Source organism: Stegodyphus dumicola, chromosome 4, assembly GCF_044657685.1.
Source record: "Stegodyphus dumicola isolate Sdum_Otavi_A_Nest chromosome 4, ASM4465768v1".
Taxonomy (NCBI): Eukaryota; Metazoa; Arthropoda; class Arachnida; order Araneae; family Eresidae; genus Stegodyphus; species Stegodyphus dumicola.
In genome coordinates, this window is record NC_140771.1 from 102,642,578 (window position 1) to 102,662,251 (window position 19,674).

General features: G+C 31.6%; 1 protein-coding gene across 2 annotated transcripts in view; it reads left to right on the forward strand.

The window, feature by feature from the left end:
• The first annotated feature begins 379 nt into the window (after nt 1–379).
• Nucleotides 380–19,674, forward strand: part of LOC118199687 (uncharacterized) — a 77,474-nt gene continuing 58,179 nt past the window's right edge. Inside the window, exons 1-3 of one of the 2 annotated variants that reach the window (XM_035371595.2) lie at nt 380–618; nt 779–1,039; nt 17,486–17,634. In XM_035371595.2, coding sequence (XP_035227486.1) covers nt 535–618; nt 779–1,039; nt 17,486–17,634 — 494 coding nt within the window. In that variant the 5' untranslated portion in view covers nt 380–534. The remainder of the gene's footprint in view (nt 619–778; nt 1,040–17,485; nt 17,635–19,674) is intronic. The other variant, XM_035371593.2, reaches the window with a different exon arrangement.

Genomic DNA, 19,674 nt, shown 5'->3' on the forward strand with positions numbered 1-19,674 from the left:
AATATCTCACTACGATGTCTCATACACAAAATGAAGATTATGATAAAAAATTATTTAAAATGAGAAATTTTTCAATTTAAAGGTAAAATAGCAGTAAAATGAAAAATAAATGTAAAATTACATCACAGTTATGCATGAAAACTACATAAATTCATTAAAAAAATAGTTATTTTATCTGGTTGTAAAGAGTGTTTTCCGCCAAGAAACGTATTAACGTGTATAATTCTGACACAACGCTATAGCACAATTTGACACTTCCGCCTAGGTATAATAGCAAATTAACAACACAAATCAAATCAAACTGTTGATGCAACGAAAGTAAACAAACGCCAAGAACTAACGCTGTCACCCACATGACGTCATGCGTATGTGGCATAACTTTCTCCCTGCACTGCGCATCGCTCTTGGGCCCCCCCCCTGTTGTGTATGATATTTTTAAGGGTGATTTGAAATTGTATTTCAAGCTGAAAGGCATATGAAGTACACTGAGCAAGAATCGTTAAACATTTGTTATTATTAGGGTAATTTTCATAAATGGATGTTGGACGTGCTCTTCGTAATACATCAAAAGGGCAGCTGAAATATGATAGATATTGGATTGAAGAAGGGAGAACAAAGGTAATTTTTTTAAATAGCAATTTTTTGTTACTTCATTCAGCACAAGTTAAAAGACTTCTGATCGCATAATAGAAGTTGTTTTTCACAGTTTCATGCAATATTTAAATACATGAATGCGTTTTAATACGTGACTTTTTACTTGATAATCTTTATTTTTCAGGAAATTCTGGACGGCATTTCTCATTATTCTTCCAACATAGCGATAAATATTAGTCCTAAGATTTTGTCATCTATAGCGAGTGATATCGCTAAAGGAGAGAAGCGAGAAAATGAAGAGGAGGAGGGAAAAATATATGAAAAACCAAATGTAAACACTCCCAAAAGTGCGTCTGATGTAGCTGATTCTTATTTTTATGAAATACAATTAGAGACTGAGCTTCCGATTATAGAATATGAAGGAGAAAGATTGAAGTCTATTCAGGTTAGTAGCTATGTCTTCTTTCAGGTTCTTATAAAATTGTTTATATTATAGGATTTCCTTTTACCTGCATGACGGTGTACTTTATGAACATATAAAATCGCCTGCAGTGTAGCCAGTTTTATATGCTACTATATAATTTTTATGAATAAGTAAAAAGAAATAGATAATAGTATTAATAATGTAAAAAAATTCACGGTAAGTGCAGAATCGCCCACTTATTTGTATGGCGCTTTTTACAAGAGTAAGAAGAATTGGATTTTTGTCAATTTTCTGTGACTTTTTAAGTGAAAATAAGTCGATGTTTACATGGATAAAGTCAAGGGAGTGCGCAATACCATTTTTATGCAGTTCTGGGATGTTTTTTAAGTGAAAATAGGTCGATGTGTACATGGATACTGAGTATGTGCAATTCTTGAAAACGTGCCAAGCAGTGGGTGATTCTGCACTTTCCCCAAAATTCGTTTGATTTTTTTACAGCAGCAATATGTGCCCCAAATACGAGTTATTTTGTGTAGACAGAACTGTACATTATGTTATAGTCTTTCAATTAAATAATTCACCATCGTTCATAAGATGTATAGTATTCTTTACTTAAATAAAGTAAAGGATATTTCAACTATATAGATAGTTCTTGTAAAAGTTATGTTAATGTAAAAAAATTGAAAAAATACAGTGCATATGAAAAAAAGTAGGTGGTATTTCCAAAAATGAAATTCAAAACAGATATATATTAAACACAACTGGAAATTTTTAGTTAAAACCTTATTCAATTTTTATTTTGGAACTACTCTGGTATGCGCCCTCAAATCGCCAAATTTCTCGTCAAACATTTTTGGCAGGAAACTCCAAGCTGACATATTGCTGTCTAATTTTTTTGTCTACATTTCGAACTTTTAGCCAAAAATGTCTCCAAAAACACCGTTTTCGCAAATGCAAAAACCACATTTTGAACACACAATTTAAGCTAAAAATCCGAAACAAAAACAAAAAATTTAGATAGCAAAACCGTAAAGTTTCTAACCAAAATTATTTGACAAGAGTTCATGTACACAGCGATATGTTTTAACTTAAAAAAATATCTACGAATGGCACAATCTAGGCAGCGAACAAATCTGCGAACTACGCACACCTCACTTTAATAAATTAACAACAATAAATTTCAAAGAATACCATTTACACAGCGCTCTGGTTTCAACTTTAAAAAACATCTACGAATTGCACAATTAGACGGTACACACTAATCAACAAAATAACAAATAAATTTCAAACAATTAAAAAAAAACAACAATAATGACAGAAATTTCTACTAAAAAAACAAAGAACATAACATTTCACAAAATAAGAACAAGAATAAAATAAAATGCACTTACCATGAATCAATGCTTTTTCGAACAGCAGAAATACCAATTTCATACCGTCTTTAACATGCCGTCACGTAATCACTATCGTATTTATATTACAGCCAGACACACTATCCAGAAAATTCATACTATGGTTCACAAATAAATAAAATAACAAATAATCACAAATCCCTACTTCTATCATGCACAGCCACTAAAAATAATCTCGGTGCTACTTTGGTAGACGGTTGCACGGATTTTGGCGATTTGCCTTTTGGCGAGTAATACAACTTATGGTAAACCCATTGCTGGATACGTTATTTATGGTAACCGATACTTTGTTGTCATTTTATTAAAAAAATAATGCATTTTATTATGCATAACTTCCGTGTTTTAAATATTATTTATGGCTTCTAAATATTAAAAATCAATTTAATTTTACATTTTTATTTGAAATAAAAATTTTGTTGTTTATAATATTTTGTATAATTTTATGTTGTGGATGATGTAATCAATGACGTCACCTTACTTAAAAAGTAATTAGTTTTATTAATATCTATAAATTTAACCTAATGTTTTAAACATTATTTATGACTGTTAAATATTAAAATAAAATTTAATTTTGTATTTGTTTTAAAAATGATTTTAGTATGAATGATTATTTAAATAATTTTAATTTTATGCGTGATGTAATTAGCTCCCTGATTGATTACTGAATATTTGTGCATTACCGCGCCATTTTAAAATTTTATTATTCATCTCTTCGAATTCCTCGGATTTCAAATGGAATGGATATCTCCATTTTGAAGACGAATGTTGTTATTGGTAATTACCAAGAATTATTGGTATTGGAATAAACAAAATTGCCTTTTGAGACTTTATTTTGGCCAACCTGTCTTGCCTAATCAAAGATTTATTTATAAATTGTTAATAGCGTCAGAGGAAATTTTGGAGGAAACCTCGCTAATTGCTTCTTCAATGAAGTGCGAGATATTTGGATAACAGATGAAGATGGTTAAAAGATCCGATTCAATTATGATTTCGATTTTTTTTTGTGGTACTTATCAATAAACAAGAGGTTAAATTACTCAAAAAAATGTAAATACATATTTTTCTTTTATTTTTTAATTGTATACTTCAATTTTTGTTAAAAAAATTAATACACTATTTTCAAAAATTGCTGAGATAATTATTGTCACATATGTTTTAATGTTAATTATATTTTATATAACGTATTTTAATTTAATAATATTCTAATTCTTTTAAATGTTGGTAGGATGGTTTTTAATTCGATATTCAATTTCAGTAATATTTTAATCTAATTAAATGTTGGCACAATGTTTTTATAGCGGTGTTTTTATTCTCTTTTTTGCTATATGAAAGTAATAATAGCCTTACTTTAGTACTTTATACTCATAGTAAATGTATTTATTTACACTTGCCTGCCATCTTAAAAAACGACATTTTCAACAAAAAGTTAATCCATTAGTTTTAAATATATTTATTTTTTTTAAAGTTTCGAATACTTTACTATGCGTAAAAACAGCGTTTTTCAAGATGGCTGACGATTGTAAAAATCGCGCCAACGTAAATCGCCAAAAATCCGTGCAACCATCTACCAAAGTAGCACCATAATCTCCCAGACCCTCTTTCCACACCTCCAAATACCCACTGCCCCTCAACAGGATGGCCACGACGATATTTCCTTTTGCCGAACTTCAACAAAATCCACCATTTTAGCTTCTCAGACACAGAGCATGATGCGAATCAAGGAACTCCAGCGAAGGATTTTTCAACGTCAGCAAGGTTGCCATACAACACACAATCGCGCCAAAAACCAGCGCAGAACACATATCGCCACATTTGGTGAAATTAGGGCGTATATCAAAGTTGTACCTTTATTTTTTGAATGCATTAGGAAGTTAAAATATGTGCATATACTACATATGTAAACTTTTAAATTTAGGAAGCCCTTTCTCAGCCTGCATGGGTTGAAATATATATATTTAATTAATTTTGTATTATATAGTTTAAAGTCGAATTTATAATTTTGATTTTTCAGTGTCATATTTTTTTTTTTGTATTTTCCAATTTAGAAGCTGTTTTTTCCCTCTCATTGTACCAGTTTTCTCGGGAAAACGTAAAATCTGTTTGCCTTTATTTATTACATTTTTTGGTACTGTTCTGTTATCGAAACTGGACTCGTCGCCAGATGTTTCGATAAACTTGCCAAGAGGTTGGTTCATATGAAGTCGCTAGCGTTTATTTTTAAAATCATTACAATGTTTGCTTTTTAAAAAATTAAAAGAATGCCTTTTCAAAATTGGCAATGGAAATACAAATTCAGGAGATGTAGTGGGAGCTTGTGTTATTATTATTATTGTGTTTACTCTGAAAGTTTGGAATTGACCTGATGATGAAATCTTCCATACAATTTCTTCAGGAACAAGGAATTATGCTGAAAGAAGTAAACAAAAACTATAAAATGAAGCTCTACCTCAATTCAAAAGAAGCACTGAAATGCAGATGGGAAAATATAGCATGCCAAGAAAAGAGAAAGGATTGCATTATCAAAATTGGTTTGAAGGATTAGGAATCAGTTTCTTAACACCAATTCATTTCATTTATGCATGGTGTTTAAAATCAACTTCCATTGAATTTTGTCAGTATCAGCTTAATATGAATCTTGCACTGCTGCTGATTGGAATAGTTATATAAGGGAAGTCTGGGGCCATGTGTTAATATCTAGACTGTTAGTTAAAATAGGCAGCACTAGTAATATCGCGAAGTTGATGAAAGTCTGTTTTTGCGTTGAAAATACAGCATTGGTTGCATCCTTATGCCCCAGCGGGTATGTGAAGGGATTTGCTGAGAAAACAGAAGCATGTTTGGTACTTACAAACTCTGACGACTACCCAGATATTTCGCCAAAATTGGCAACCCTTGTAGGTTATACAGGTTAACCCTAACATAGGTTATAAAGGGCGCTAAAATAAGATTATTATCCCTCACTAGTCCAGCACTTGCTATTACCATACTCTCTTTTTACTACATTTAGGTTAAGCATGTGAAACTTTTTGTGATTATTTTTTTCCCAATGGCTATCAATATTTTCCAACTTCCTTCAAATGAAGAAGGAGCGGCAGAATTTTTCAGAGAGGCTGGAATTTTACCCAAAGAACACATTTGTAAAAATGGCCATAATATGAAGTTTTATAATTCAGAATTTTATTGGAGATGCAATGTCAAAAATTGTCAGCAAAAGTTTGGTGTTCAAACTGGCATGTGGTATAAAAACAGTCGTATTGAATTTTTAAAAGCTTTAAGATTTCTTTACTTTTGGGCATATGAAGAGTCATTCATTAAATGGTGCAAACATCAGTTAGATTTATCTAATAGGACTGTTATTGATTGGAATAATTATATGCATGAAGTGTGTGTAAAGGATTTGCAGGATAATCGAAATATTAAAATTGGAGGGCCGGAATGATTGTCAAAATTAATGAAAGCCTTTTTACGCGTCGAAAGAATAATCAAGGTAAAATCTTCCCACGGCTACTGGGTCTTCGCTGGAGAATTTGCCGGGAGATGAAAGAAACATTTCTAATCAGAGTTCCAGACCGGTAGGCAATAACATTAATGCATGAAATCCAAAATAATCTTTCTGAAGACTCAACAATAATGTCAGATTCATGGCCTGGATATCAAACAGAGGAGCTCATTGCTGCCGATTTTGAACATTTTAAGTTGAATCATCAATACAATTTTGTTGATCCATTTACACAGACCATACTTAACATGTTGAAAGAATGTGGGGTTCCACAAAATGGAGGAACAAGTAACAATGTGGGACAAGCTGCCATCATTTGAATACTTATTTAGCTGAATTTATTTGGCGGATAAAACAGAAATGCCTTTCGATGCTATTTTGAATGCTATTTCCTGCCACTTTCCTCACCATTAACTTCAATGTTTTCTTTTAACCAGTTTTAAGTAACTTCATTTGAATTTTTTAAATTCGTATTTAGTATATAGTCAAAAGTCGTTAATTTGGACACCCATAATCCGGACCTCAAAGCTACAAACTTTCTGCGCATGCGTCGCTTTGACGCATGCACGTAAGACCTTTACGGCTGCGAATATACATGTGCGCATGCGCAAAATACGTTTACACTTGCGCATTTAATGTATAATGGACAGTATAAGCTAAGCTAAAATTATCTAATTCAGTTAATGTTGCAGATTGCGTTGTTCCTTAATCTTCGAATTGGATTCGGCTTATTATTTTTTGCAGATTGTTAGAGCAATTTTATAAAAGTAAGCTTGAACTTTCGATTATGTCAAATAGAATTTCTGATATATATTTACTAATATGTAAAGGATCTACAAAGCGAAAGTATGTTTCGAGGTTCATTAAACAAAAAGTGGATAAAGGCATATTCTTTGTTTATCTTTAACGCCGCGGCACGCAGTGAATTGGAAGTTGATCTGTCAGCACTATCCTTATCTTCAGGGCAGATGTTTTTATTTTATTTGGCTTATAATTCTTTACTAAATGTAGTATTTCCTCTCGATGTACTCCATCTGTGATGTGATTTAAATCAAATTCCTCGTCATTATAATTCACTTCCGATAGCGAAGAAAGTGACAGAGGTTATTGAAAACAAAGAAATTTCGATTGACAAATTAGTCGGTATTCTCGACACAGCAATTATAGGACTTGAACAGCAGAATTTTGTAACTGAACAAGAAATTATGTATGTTTATAGAATTAAAGAGAATGTATTATCACATAAAAAACGAAGCAACTTAAACAACTTACATTGAAAGAAATGTTTAATAAAGTAAACAAATAAATATTAAGCTTTTTTTTTTTTTTTTTTTTTTTTTGTAAATTTTGATACCCTTTAGATCATAATTGTTCTTTATTTCATAAATTACGGTTTCATATTTTTAATTTGATAATTTCTGCATGCCATCTTATCAGATTTAAACTGATGATCTATAATCCGGAAAAATTGATAATCCGGAATCGCCGAAGTCCTGACGAGTCCGGATTAATGACTTTTGACTGTAGTTTATATATATGTTTATTGATAATATGTATATATATTTGGGATTTTTGGTTTTTAAGTTTTTGTTCCTTTATAATTAGGGCTTTTATTTTAAAAGAATTTATAAACATAAACCGAAAAACATCAATGAACATTATTATTGGCAAATGTTGCCAAGGTAGTCGTCATGGTACGCAAGTACCAAATTTTTTTTAGTTGCTGTGCCTAACCATTCTGCTAGAACTTTGCTTAAAATTATTGAAGAAAATATGTATGGATGGTACTATAATACTCAGACTGTTGGAAAGGGTATGATACTGAAGAATAAAAAGAGGCTGGGTTTGAACATATCTGCATTAACCACAAAAGTAATTATATCATTCCCGATACTGGGTGTCTTAGCAAATTAATTAGGGGTTATAGGGCACTGTGAAATGGGGGGAAAAAAATCAGTGTGGCACTGACCATAATTAGATTCTTATGTAATCAGAGTGGCACCAGCAGCATCATAAAATGTAAATGTTTTCAGATATTTTAAATGATATCCACAGTTTTGTGCATCCTCTTTAATCTTAATTCAATAACCGATTTTTATTCCTGATTTCTTTAACAAGTTGTTTAATTTATATTAAAATTTTCTAATTTTACAAATATCTATTATGTTGTATTTTTTCCTTGGATTTTCCTTCAGCTTAACTACATTGTAAATATTTTGGTGACATCTGAATCCAGTTCTAGTAACAAAACAGTACCAATTACTTTTCTGTTGTATTATGAACTTTGTTTTCTGACAATCCTTTTTGTCTGAGGATTTTGGAATGGTCTCGGTTACTAGTTATTTTTACAATAGCATTTTATCATTAGAGAGAAAAAATGTCCCAGTTCATTATTCCAATGGTTGATATGATTTTAAATTTAATAAATGTTGCCCTTAAACTATTGCAGCTTACAGTGCATATTTGGATTTCGGTTTTGAACTTACTTTGTCCTTTATTTAAAGTACAGTCAAAAGTCGTTAATCCGGACTCCTCGGGACTTCGGCGATTCCGGATTATAGATCATCAGTTTAAATCTGGTAAGATGGCATGCAGAAATTACAAAATTAAAAATATGAAACCGTAATTTATGTAATAAAGAACAATTATGATCTAAAGGGTATCAAAATTTACAAAAAGAAAAAGCTTAATATTTATTTGTTTACTTTATTAAACATTTCCTTCAATGTAAGTTGCTTCGTTTCATGTGATAATACTTTCTCTTTAATTCTATTAAACAGACATAATTTCTTGTTTAGTTACAAAGTTCCGCTGTTCAAGTCCTATAATTGCTGTGTTGAGAATACCGACTAATTTGTCAATCGAAATGTTTTCGTTTTCAATAACCTCTGGGTCACTTTCTTCACTATCGGAAGCGAATTATAATGACGAGGAACTTGATTTAAATCATATCAAAGACTGAGTACATCGAGATGAAATACTACACTTAGTACGGAATTATAAACTAAATAAAATAAAAACATCTGCCCTGAAGATAAGGATAGTGCTGACAGATTAACTTCCAATCCCCTGCGTGAAATTGATAAACAGATTTCGGATTTCAAAACATACTTTCGCTTTGTAGATACAAATTACATATTAGCAAATATATATCGGAAATTCTATTTGACATCATCTTTCTAATCTATCATAATCTAATAATGACGTTTCTGCCCCCTCCCCTCCGCCGCAGAGCAGTGTGAAATTGATAAACAAATTTCGGATTTCAAAACATACTTTCGCTTTGTAGTAAATATATATCGGAAATTCTATTTGACATAATCGAAAGTTCAAGCTTACTTTTATAAAATTGCTCTAACAGTCTGCAAAAAATAATAAGCCGGATCCAATTCGAAGATTAAGGAACAACGCAATCTGCAACATTAACTGAATTAGATAACTTTAGCTTAGCGTATAACTCCGTTACACATTAAACGCGCATACGCACAAACATATTCGCAGCCGTAAGGGTCTTACGCGCTCTCGTAAACGCCTGTGCGCATGCGTGAACGCGACGCATGCGCAGAAAGTTTGTAGCTTTGAGGTCTGGATTATGGGTGTCCGAATTAACGACTTTTGACTGTATTAGTTAAAATAGTTATGATTGTGCATATATATATAATATATATATATATATAGAGAGAGAGAGTATACACAGCTTATTAAACTCGCTGGTTAATAAATTCGGTCACTTATTATATTAAAAATTTCCAAGAACCAAACAAAATACATACAAATAAAATGAACCGTCATTTATTAAACTCATTTCCATTGCTTATGAAACTCAGATTGGTAAAAGACTCGATTATTCAGTGACAAAATATCCTACTTGTACCTTTATCATTTCTCTTTATGGTTTTATTGTTCAGTTATGTAATACTTAATAAAACAGGTTTGATTGAAAATTTCCTAACCTTCGCTTTCTGTACCTGTGAAACATTGTTTTCAGAGATCTCTGTCCATACCGGGCTTCAGAAGGGCAGAATTTCTATATTTTAAAATTGGCGGCCACCAGCAGCTGAGCGGTAAAGTCACTGAACACTGGTAGTTCAGTCTGAGGTTCAAATCTCGTGAACAGGCTAGCTGCATGGCTGTTTTCATGTTTTTCTCCCCGAGTATGGTGTATACAAGCCAGTTTCCCTTAAGAAGTCCTCCATGAAGGCATCCATCCCTTTAGGGAGATAGCCCTCGAGGCTTTGCTGGAATCACATAAACCAAACCAACCCTATCTTAAAGCTAACAAAAACAATACTCCAGTGCAGTAGTTTGAAACTGGCAGCTCGTGGGCTAAATGAGGCCTCGAAAGAAATTTTATGCAGCTTGTCAGTGCTTTTCAGTCTTAATACTGTACTTATATATTTCAATATAAATAAATTCATTGGGCAGTGGATTGCAATATAATGTTTATTAAGAAAATAAAAAAGCACTAGCAAATATTTTAGCCATCATTACATTCCAATTGAGTTCAAAGCTAGAATTGGCTTGCAGCGTGTACAATTTTTAAGAGGAGTATAATGATAAAATTTCAAAATTAATTCTGATAACGACCTGAGTGCTCCTTTCATAATGGACCATCAATTTAATTCATGTGAATGTTTTCCCAAAGCTAGGCAGAGCAGTGTAAATTTTCTGTCTCCGCTAGACAGATCATCCTGTTAGTACGTTGTCCCAAGAGAGCAGTTTGGTAATTGACACACCTATTGCAAAAAGGCTAATGTGATTGTGTTTGGCTGTATGTTCTTTTGCTTTGCTTCCTATGTCTCGTGGCAGCAGCTTTTAGTAAGGTTAGGGAATACAATGCCATGAGTGTCCCAGTATACTTGAAGGTGATAATGGGCCTTAGGAGTTGAAATGAGGTCCGGGATTTAGAAATCGGATATCTAATGCAAAAGTGCATGTATGTATTCTCTACTAATGTTTGAATCTGTTTCCTGGTACAGTTGCTGAGTGATGACTGAAGTTGCTATATTTTTATAAAAAATTTCTAATCCATGAAAGTAATAACATTGCTGTGAAATAACAAAATGAAAGCAGACTGATTTTTGATAAAAGTAACCATGGAAATATATTGTTGAACCCAGTTTAAATATTAATGATACAGACATCAGTTAGCTGTTTGAAATAATAACTCTGTAAAGGTAAAGGTAAGCATTAATATAATACTCATCAAAAAATTATGTCCATTTTTTAACCTAAATATTTCTTATTTTTCATAATCCCTAAAATCCTTTTCACATTTAAATCAGCAATTATTTAGTGCTTTTATAGGTAAAAGTTGAGTTTCACTTTATCAAAATTATATGTCCGCTTTAATAAATAACAGTTTTCTTAATCAGTAATAGTTGTTCACTGAGTGAATCTCACAGCTTCTCAGTAGCTTAGATTTAGTTAAAAAAAGAATATGAATTTGGCAGCATGGCTGCCAAATTCATATTCTTCTTCATATTCAAATTCACTCGGCGCGCAATGAACTGGAAGTTGACCGGTCAGTACTATCCTTATCTTCAGAGCAGATGTTTTTATTTTATTTGGCTTAAAATTCCTTACTAAATGTAGTATTTCATCTTGATGTATTCCATCTTTGATATGATTTAAATCAAATTCCTCGTCATTATAAATATTACGAATACACATCAAATAGTTTTCTGGTTGCAATTTTCTAATTTTGACTATGCATAATGTATGCTTTACGCATGTGCACGTTTAAAGAAATGTTTAATAAAATAAACAAATAAATATTAAGTTTTTTTTTTTTTTTTTTTTTTTAAATTTTGATACCCTTTAGATCATAATTGCTCTTTATTTCATAAATTACGGTTTCATATTTTTAATTTTATAATTTCTGCATGCCATCTTACCAGATTTAAACTGATGATCTATAATCCGGAAAAACCATCAATTTGAAATCACCGAAGTCTTGATGAGTCCGGACTACGGACTTTGTACTGTAGTATATATGTTACTTTCATGTATCTTTACAGAGTTTATAAGTACAATAGCAATGAATGAATGATTTTAGTCTTTGCTCTTGGAGGAAAATTTTAAAATAATTTTAGTAATTTCATTTTATTGCACATTATACGGACTTTGTAAGATATGAGACAAACTTTTCCTGCATATTTTGCAAAAAAATATGCACAGCAATTTTTATTTCTTTCTGCTTATTTTTTTGCACAAGTATTTTCTTCACATAAATTTTATGGGTTTATTTTTTATGCATGTTATTTGTCTAAAAATAACATTAAACAAAAACCGATAATCCGGAATCGCCGAAGTCCCGACGAGTCTGGATTAAAGACTTTTGACTGTACTTTCAAAATTGTAAAAATGTCGTTCACGTGTTGACTACTGACAAGTTTTGCTGTAGGATGGAGTCTATACAGTGTGGTCATAAGAAAAATTCCCTGATGTTCGAACCCTTAGCGGCCTATTCTCTCAACAAATCGAAACAAAATTTCAGATATTGTTATTTGAAGATATGCACTTTAGATTGTGATGATTTAAAACAATAGAGTTCTTACCGCAGTGAAAAAATGTTGAAATTTTCGAATGGCAGCACCCACTTTTCTTCTTTGCAATTGATCAGTACAGTCAAAAGTTGTTAATCCGGACTCGTCGAGACTTCGGCGATTCCGGATTATCGATTTTTCTGGATTATAGATCATCAGTTTAAATCTCATAAGATGGCATGCAGAAATTCTAAAATTAAAAATATGAAACCTTAATTTATGAAATAAAGAACAATTATAATCTAAAGGGTATCAAAATTTACAAAAAAAAAAAAAAAAAAAAAAAAAAGCTTAATATTTATTTGTTTACTCTATTAAACATTTCTTTCAATGTAAGTTGTTTTAAGTTGCTTCATTTTATGTGATAATACTTTCTCTTAAATTCTATAAACAGACACAATTTCTTGTTCAGTTACAAAGTTCCGCTGTTCAAGTCCCGTTAATTGTTGTATCGAGAATACCGACTAACTTGTCAATCGAAATTTTTTCGTTTTCACTAACCTCTCTGTCACATTCTTCATGTCTTTATCCATTTTTTGCAGCAATTCCACTTTTTGTTTGCTGGACATCGAAACATACTTTCGTTTTGTGCGATCCTTTGAGAGCTCCAGAATCGGAAATTCTATTTGACATAATCGAAAGTTCAAGTTTACTTTTATAAAATTGCTCTTACAGTCTGCAAAAAATAATAAGCCGGATCCAATTCGAAGATTAAGGAACAACGCAATCATCAACATTAACTGAAATAGATAATTAGATAATTTTAGATTATACCGTTCATTATACATAAAACGCGCATGCGAAAACGTATTCTGCGCTTGCGCACACGCGTATGCGCAGTGGTAAAAGGTCTTACGCGCACGCATAAACGCCTATGCGCATATGTCAAAGCAGCGCATGCGCAGAAAGTTTTTAGCTTTGAGGTCCGGATTATAGATCATTCCGGATTATGGGTGTCCGAATTAACGACTTTTGACTGTACTTTGAAAAACCAAAAATCTTGTTGGAACAATACACATGACAAAAATTGTCGCCATAAAACATTTGCAAAGAAGAGTATTGTAAATTACTAATGACAGCACAGAGATGAATTGCATTGATTCACTTTGCAGAAATTTCAGGGATAAACAATTGAAGCACCAATCACAGAACACCATCTGCACAGCATGACTGGTGGGAAGCCTTTAATAAGCAATGTGGAAAGATAGTTTCTTCAATCAGGTTTCGTATGTGCTAACAAGATGAAACTTACAAGAAAACAACGAGGTGATTTGATAAAGCTGTTTCATCTGAACAAGGAAAATATTGCCACAGCAATATAAGTTTTTCGGCAAAATCAAAAGCCAAGGATTATGTTTCATAAAAACTGTATGTGATTTGGTAAAAAGAAGAAACTGGATGCACATTCGATAGATAGCTATTTGGACGACCATGTTGAAGTTTTTGTGGAAGTGTGTAATACGATTACTGCAGGCCTACTGCATACTGCAAAAAGTATTTCACACAGTTTTGATGTACTGAAAACCACTGTTCTCAAGCTTCTATACTCTGTTCTGTGAATGCTCCTATATCGATTCCAGCATGTCCAGGTATTGCAGCATAGCATGTTGACTTTGTGAAATATTTCATCATCAGATAGGATGAAGATAGCAAGTGGTCAGCATGGATATTGTGGACGGTTGAAGCACATTTCTCCTTAACTGGAAACATTCACTCCAAAAACTGCATTCATTGGGGTGACAAAAATCCTCATGATATGTCTCCAGCACCTTTGCACAAAACTAAAGTGACTGAATGGTGCGACATCACAAGCACGTTCATTGTCGGGTTGTACTTCTTCGCAGAGGTCACAGTCACGAGTATAAAAATGTGCTCGGTATACAAAGATGTTGCGAAATTACATAATTCTAGAATTGCAGCAGCAAAGTGTCAATAATGACTTTGTATGGATGCAAGATGGTGCACCTCCACGTGTCACCACATGTGTTCGTCAAGTGCCACAACAGCACTTTGAAGGTAGAGTCATCTCCAGTAACTTTGCAGTTTCATGGCCACTGTAATTCCCCCACCGTATTCTGATGGATATCTGGTTCTGAAAATATCTGGAATCTAAGATGTATACACTTAATATATGAGATTGTCAGAACTAAAACATTCCATTAAACATGAGGCTATACAGATTCCTCCTGTGATGTTACGTTCATCATTATTGTCAACAATCTCCTACATGCAGTGTGTTATGTATCATGATGGTGGGTGTGTTGAAAACTTGTACTACCATGTAAATTTTTCCTCTCTATATTCTCTTTGTGTTGTCATTGGTCTTTTACAATGCTGTTCTTTGCAAACATTTTACACCAGCAATTTTCATCATATATGTATCATTCTAACACCATGTTTGATTTTTTGCAGTGCACTCATCAGTTTGTGCAGGTAAAATAAGGGTGTTGCAAATAGAAAAATTCAAAATTTTTTCACTGTAACCTAAACCTTGAGAGCACTATTATTTTGAATCATGATGTTCTCGAGCACATACCTTGAAATAACAATATCTAAAATTTTGTTTCGATTGGTTGAGTGGATAGACCGCTAGGGGCTCACATACAGTACAAAGTCTGTAATCCAGACATCCGTTATCCAGAATGATCTATAATCCGTACCTCAAAGCCACAGACTTTTTTTTTTGGTATGCTTTATGCATGCGCATTTAATGTTATGCATACGCATTTAATGTTTACGCATGCGCGCTCAGCACAAAAAGTGAAGCAACTTAAACAATTTACTTTAAAAGAAATGTTTAATAGAGTAAAAAAATAAATATTAAGCTTTTTTTTTGTAAATTTTGATACCCTTTAGATCATAATTGCTCTTTATTTCATAAATTACAGTTTCATATTTTTAATTGTATAATTTCTGCATGCCATCTTACCAGATCTAAATTGATGATCTATAATCCGGAATCGCCGAAGTCCCGACGAGTCCGGATTACGGACTTTGTACTGTATCAGTTTTTTATGACCACCCCGTACATCACATGCAAATTGTGCTTGTATGTTTTTTATGGTATTTCAAACCAGCAAATGAGCAGGCTACTCTGTCAGTTTAATTTGGCCCTATTTAAACTTCTTCTTTGTGATATTACTCCTATGTATTGGCATTATCTTGTTGTAAGAGTGTGGATTCGTTTAAAGTATTTGGGAAAGTACTACATTTTAGTGTACTCAATAGTCTATCAATAGTAATGAAGCCATTCATGCAATTGTGAATAGCAGTTGCTAAATCCCTAATGCATGAAATGGTTTTACCGTCAAGTGTTGTTTAGATTAAAAGCAGGGCTTCTTCTTCAGTTCTCAGCAGTAGAAAAATCAAACCTTCTAGCCCTGAAGATAAGTATTTTTGCATCTAAATGTTGATTTGGAATGAAGTGCAAACCCATTCAGGACCAGCAAAAGGAGAATGAAGCACTCACACAAGTTTTTGTGTGCCAAAAGTATATGTAAGCACGAGACCAGATTTCACACACATTTCAAGTTATTATGTGCGGACATCTCAAATCAGCTTTTATCTTATTCCTCATGTGGATATGTTATAAACAAAATAGGGCAGAAAAGCTTACTGACCTTTTTCAAATTTTATTGGTTTCACCTTTGTGGACATGTGGAATTCATGAATAATTCTTAGAATGGTGCATTTTGAAGTACCCAGGAACATTTTCATATAATTTTGTTTGCTAACTTCATTGAATTACATATGTTTTGTCTTTCCCCTTGGGGAAAGTCTGAAACACCTTCTGAGTCTGTGTTTCTTTGCCATTTAACTTAATATTCCAGATAATTTTTGTCTACAGACTGGACCTGAGGGATAGCCCACACAATTGACTTTATGTTATCTTAACTTGGATTCATCTCTTTCTTTCTCCTCCTTCTCCCGAAAAGTGAAAATAACAATTGGACACCTTCTGATATGATTTGAAATCTAATGTTTGTGAAATGAGCTGAGAAGAGTTTGTGAAATGATCAAAAACATTGTGAAATGAGCTGAGAAGATATTTTGGGAAATTAAAAATATTAATTTGCAAATATTAATTTAGAAGAAAAGAAAAGTGACATTCGAAAATAAAGAAAGATGGATGTTATATTATGATATGCAGTGCATGAAGCAGTAAGGAAAGTTATCAAATCCTCATATATATACTGGTGACGTGTACTTTATATTGATTACATAGATGATGTAGTGAAGGTGTTTTCTGTATGTTTTTCAATTAAACAAGGTATAAATAGATTGTGTATTTATATATCAACTGTCATCCAATATACAGTACAAAGTCTGTAATCCGGATGTTCATTATCCGGAATGATCTATAATCTGGACCTCAAAGCCACAAACTTTTTTTTTTGTATGCTTTACGCATGCGCATTTAATGTTCATGCATGCGTGTTTAGCACAAAAAACGAAGCAACTTAAACAACTTACATTAAAAGAAATGTTTAATAGAGCAAACTAATAAATATTAAACTCTTTTTTTTTTTTTTTTAAATTTTGATACCCTTTAGATCGTAATTGCTCTTTATTTCATAAATTATGGTTTCATATTTTTAATTGTATAATTTCTGTATGCCATCTTACCAGATTTAAATTGATGATCTATAATCCGGAAAAACCGTTAATCTGAAATCACCGAAGTCCTGACGAGTCCGGACTACGGACTTTGTACTGTAGTATATATGTTACTTTCATGTATCTTTACAGAGTTTATAAGTACAATAGCAATGAATGTATGATTTTAGGCTTTGCTCTTAGAGGAAAATTTTAAAATAATTTTAGTAATTTCATTTTATTGCACATTATACAGACTTTGTAAGATATGAGACAAAGTTTTCCTGCTTATTTTTTTGCACAAGTATTTTTTTCACATAAATTTATTTTTTATGCATGTTATTTGTCTAAAAATAACATTAAACAAATTTTTATAATGCATTTAATTGTAATAATAAAATTGATTTTATAGGATATATTTAATATTAAGAAGTCTGAATATGACAATTATTCAAAAGAAGTTGACCAGCAGATTGAACAAGAATATCAACTTCTGAGAAGGAAAAATGATCTGGATGCAAAAAGAAGAGCAGCCATTTTGCAGAAAATTGAGGAAGCTGTGTCAGTTGAAATTTAGAGTTACTTTCAGTTTGCTATATTACATCATGCATGTAAAGTTTGATAAAAGCACTGGCTAGTTAGTTATTATACCTTTCATTATACTTTTCAGCCAGTGTATAATGATAAATTAGAATAATGGCCATTACTTGTATTTAGGACATAAAATTAATTTTGGAATGGCTTGTGCTCAGATTTTCATTTGTTTCGAGAGTGAGTAACTTGCATTTCTAAATAAAATAACAAATTTTTGTTGGTAGAAAGAATAACATATTATTCATGCTGTTGTTAATTTTTTTTAAAATTTGATTGCTTATATAATGTTAATAAAATGAAAGTTTTATTGTAATATGTTGCATTTCTTCTCTTTGCAAATAGGTGAAATATTTGAAAAACATCTTGGTACTTATTGGTTATCTTTGATCACATTTTCTTGGTGAAAATATTTTTGGTAACTAAACATTTCCAATGACATTTTGGTAAACCTTTTTATTTAACCTATTGTAGTTATTAGTTTTATTAAATTAATTTAATAGTAGCAATTAAGAGTAACAAGAATTTGCTATAATGCAGCCAAAAGCTATAGCTATCTTAACAAGAGTTTGGTATCCTACTTTAAATAAAAATCTGCACAGATGGTCACAGTGTGAAGTTAAGACCAAAGAAGGAAAATTAATGGTATTGTAGCATAAGGGCTGTTAACAGAAATGTGGTTTTCAAGTTGCTGATTGGTTCCGAAATAACATAGTATTATTTTTTTATACTGTTTCGTATATGCAGCTGGAATTATGAAATGCTTTTATTGAAGACTGGAAATGTCTTCATTGTCTAAAACATCATTTGTGTAGAACAAACATCAATGGTGTAGAACAGTTATCTATTTGAAATTTGTGTGTTTCATCTGTGATAGGAAATCATAAAATAAGTGATTAAAAACAAAAAACAAAATAAGAAAATTGATGAACGTCTAATATCCAAATTTAAAAACTATATTGTAAAATTATTTTCTGAACAGTGTTTGTCTCAACTGCATTTGTCACAAAACAAGTGCCTTTTGAAAATGGTAAAGCAGAACTAAAAAATCTTTATAAGACAAAATTATTTAAATTGAATCCAAAAGTTAGAAGAAGATAAATGACTATAAAAATTGAGAAGCCAAAAGATAGAAGAAGCTAAATGACTATACATACTCAGAATATCAAAACGCTTTGGAGCTGCACCAAATGGTATGTTATGAAAGAGTTTGGATACATATTTAGCAGAGTTCTTATGGCATAAATGCTTGAAGAAGCCAATCCTGTTAATGCAATTATAGTGTAAATAGTGAAATGCTAAAACTACTTCATTCCATTGGAAACTATTATTTTATAAAAATATTGAGTTTTCATTTCTTATGTGCAATATTAAAAATGTAAGCTTTATGAGCAGTTTTTTTAATAGTTTATCTTGGAATTTTGGAATACTTGTTCATTTTTGAATTTGTTCAAATTAAAGTTTTAATTAAATTTAAGTTTTCTGACCTGCTTCGTTGTTTATTTTCACCATTAGTACTTTTGTCATTTGGTAAAAAAATATTGTTGCTAAGAGAATGTGATTTGGGATAACCTATGAATACTGAATTTTTTTTTTATCTTGAGTGCAATGAGATATATGCTTTTCCGGAACTTCATTAGTTTTTATTAAACATTAAGTGATTAAAAAAAATTGCAATTTATTTTTTTATCTTTTTGTTTTTATCCTTAAGACGGTGCTTATATTAATTTATAAGAGACTGTGTATGTCTGCAGAATTGTTAGAATATATATATTTTGTCTTTCTATATTTCTATATCTGTTATTCAAAATTAAATATTTAAGCAGGAGTAACTATGTATGTTATTTATTACCTTATTCTTTGTATATGTCTAATCTAATGACGTACCTTTTTATGTAATCCTCATTTCTTATTTCTCTTCTTTCTTTATCTGTTTCTTTATGTTTGTATACATCTTCTTTTATATTTGCTTACTTGCAAAGTAAATGTAAAATGTTTCATTTCTTGAGT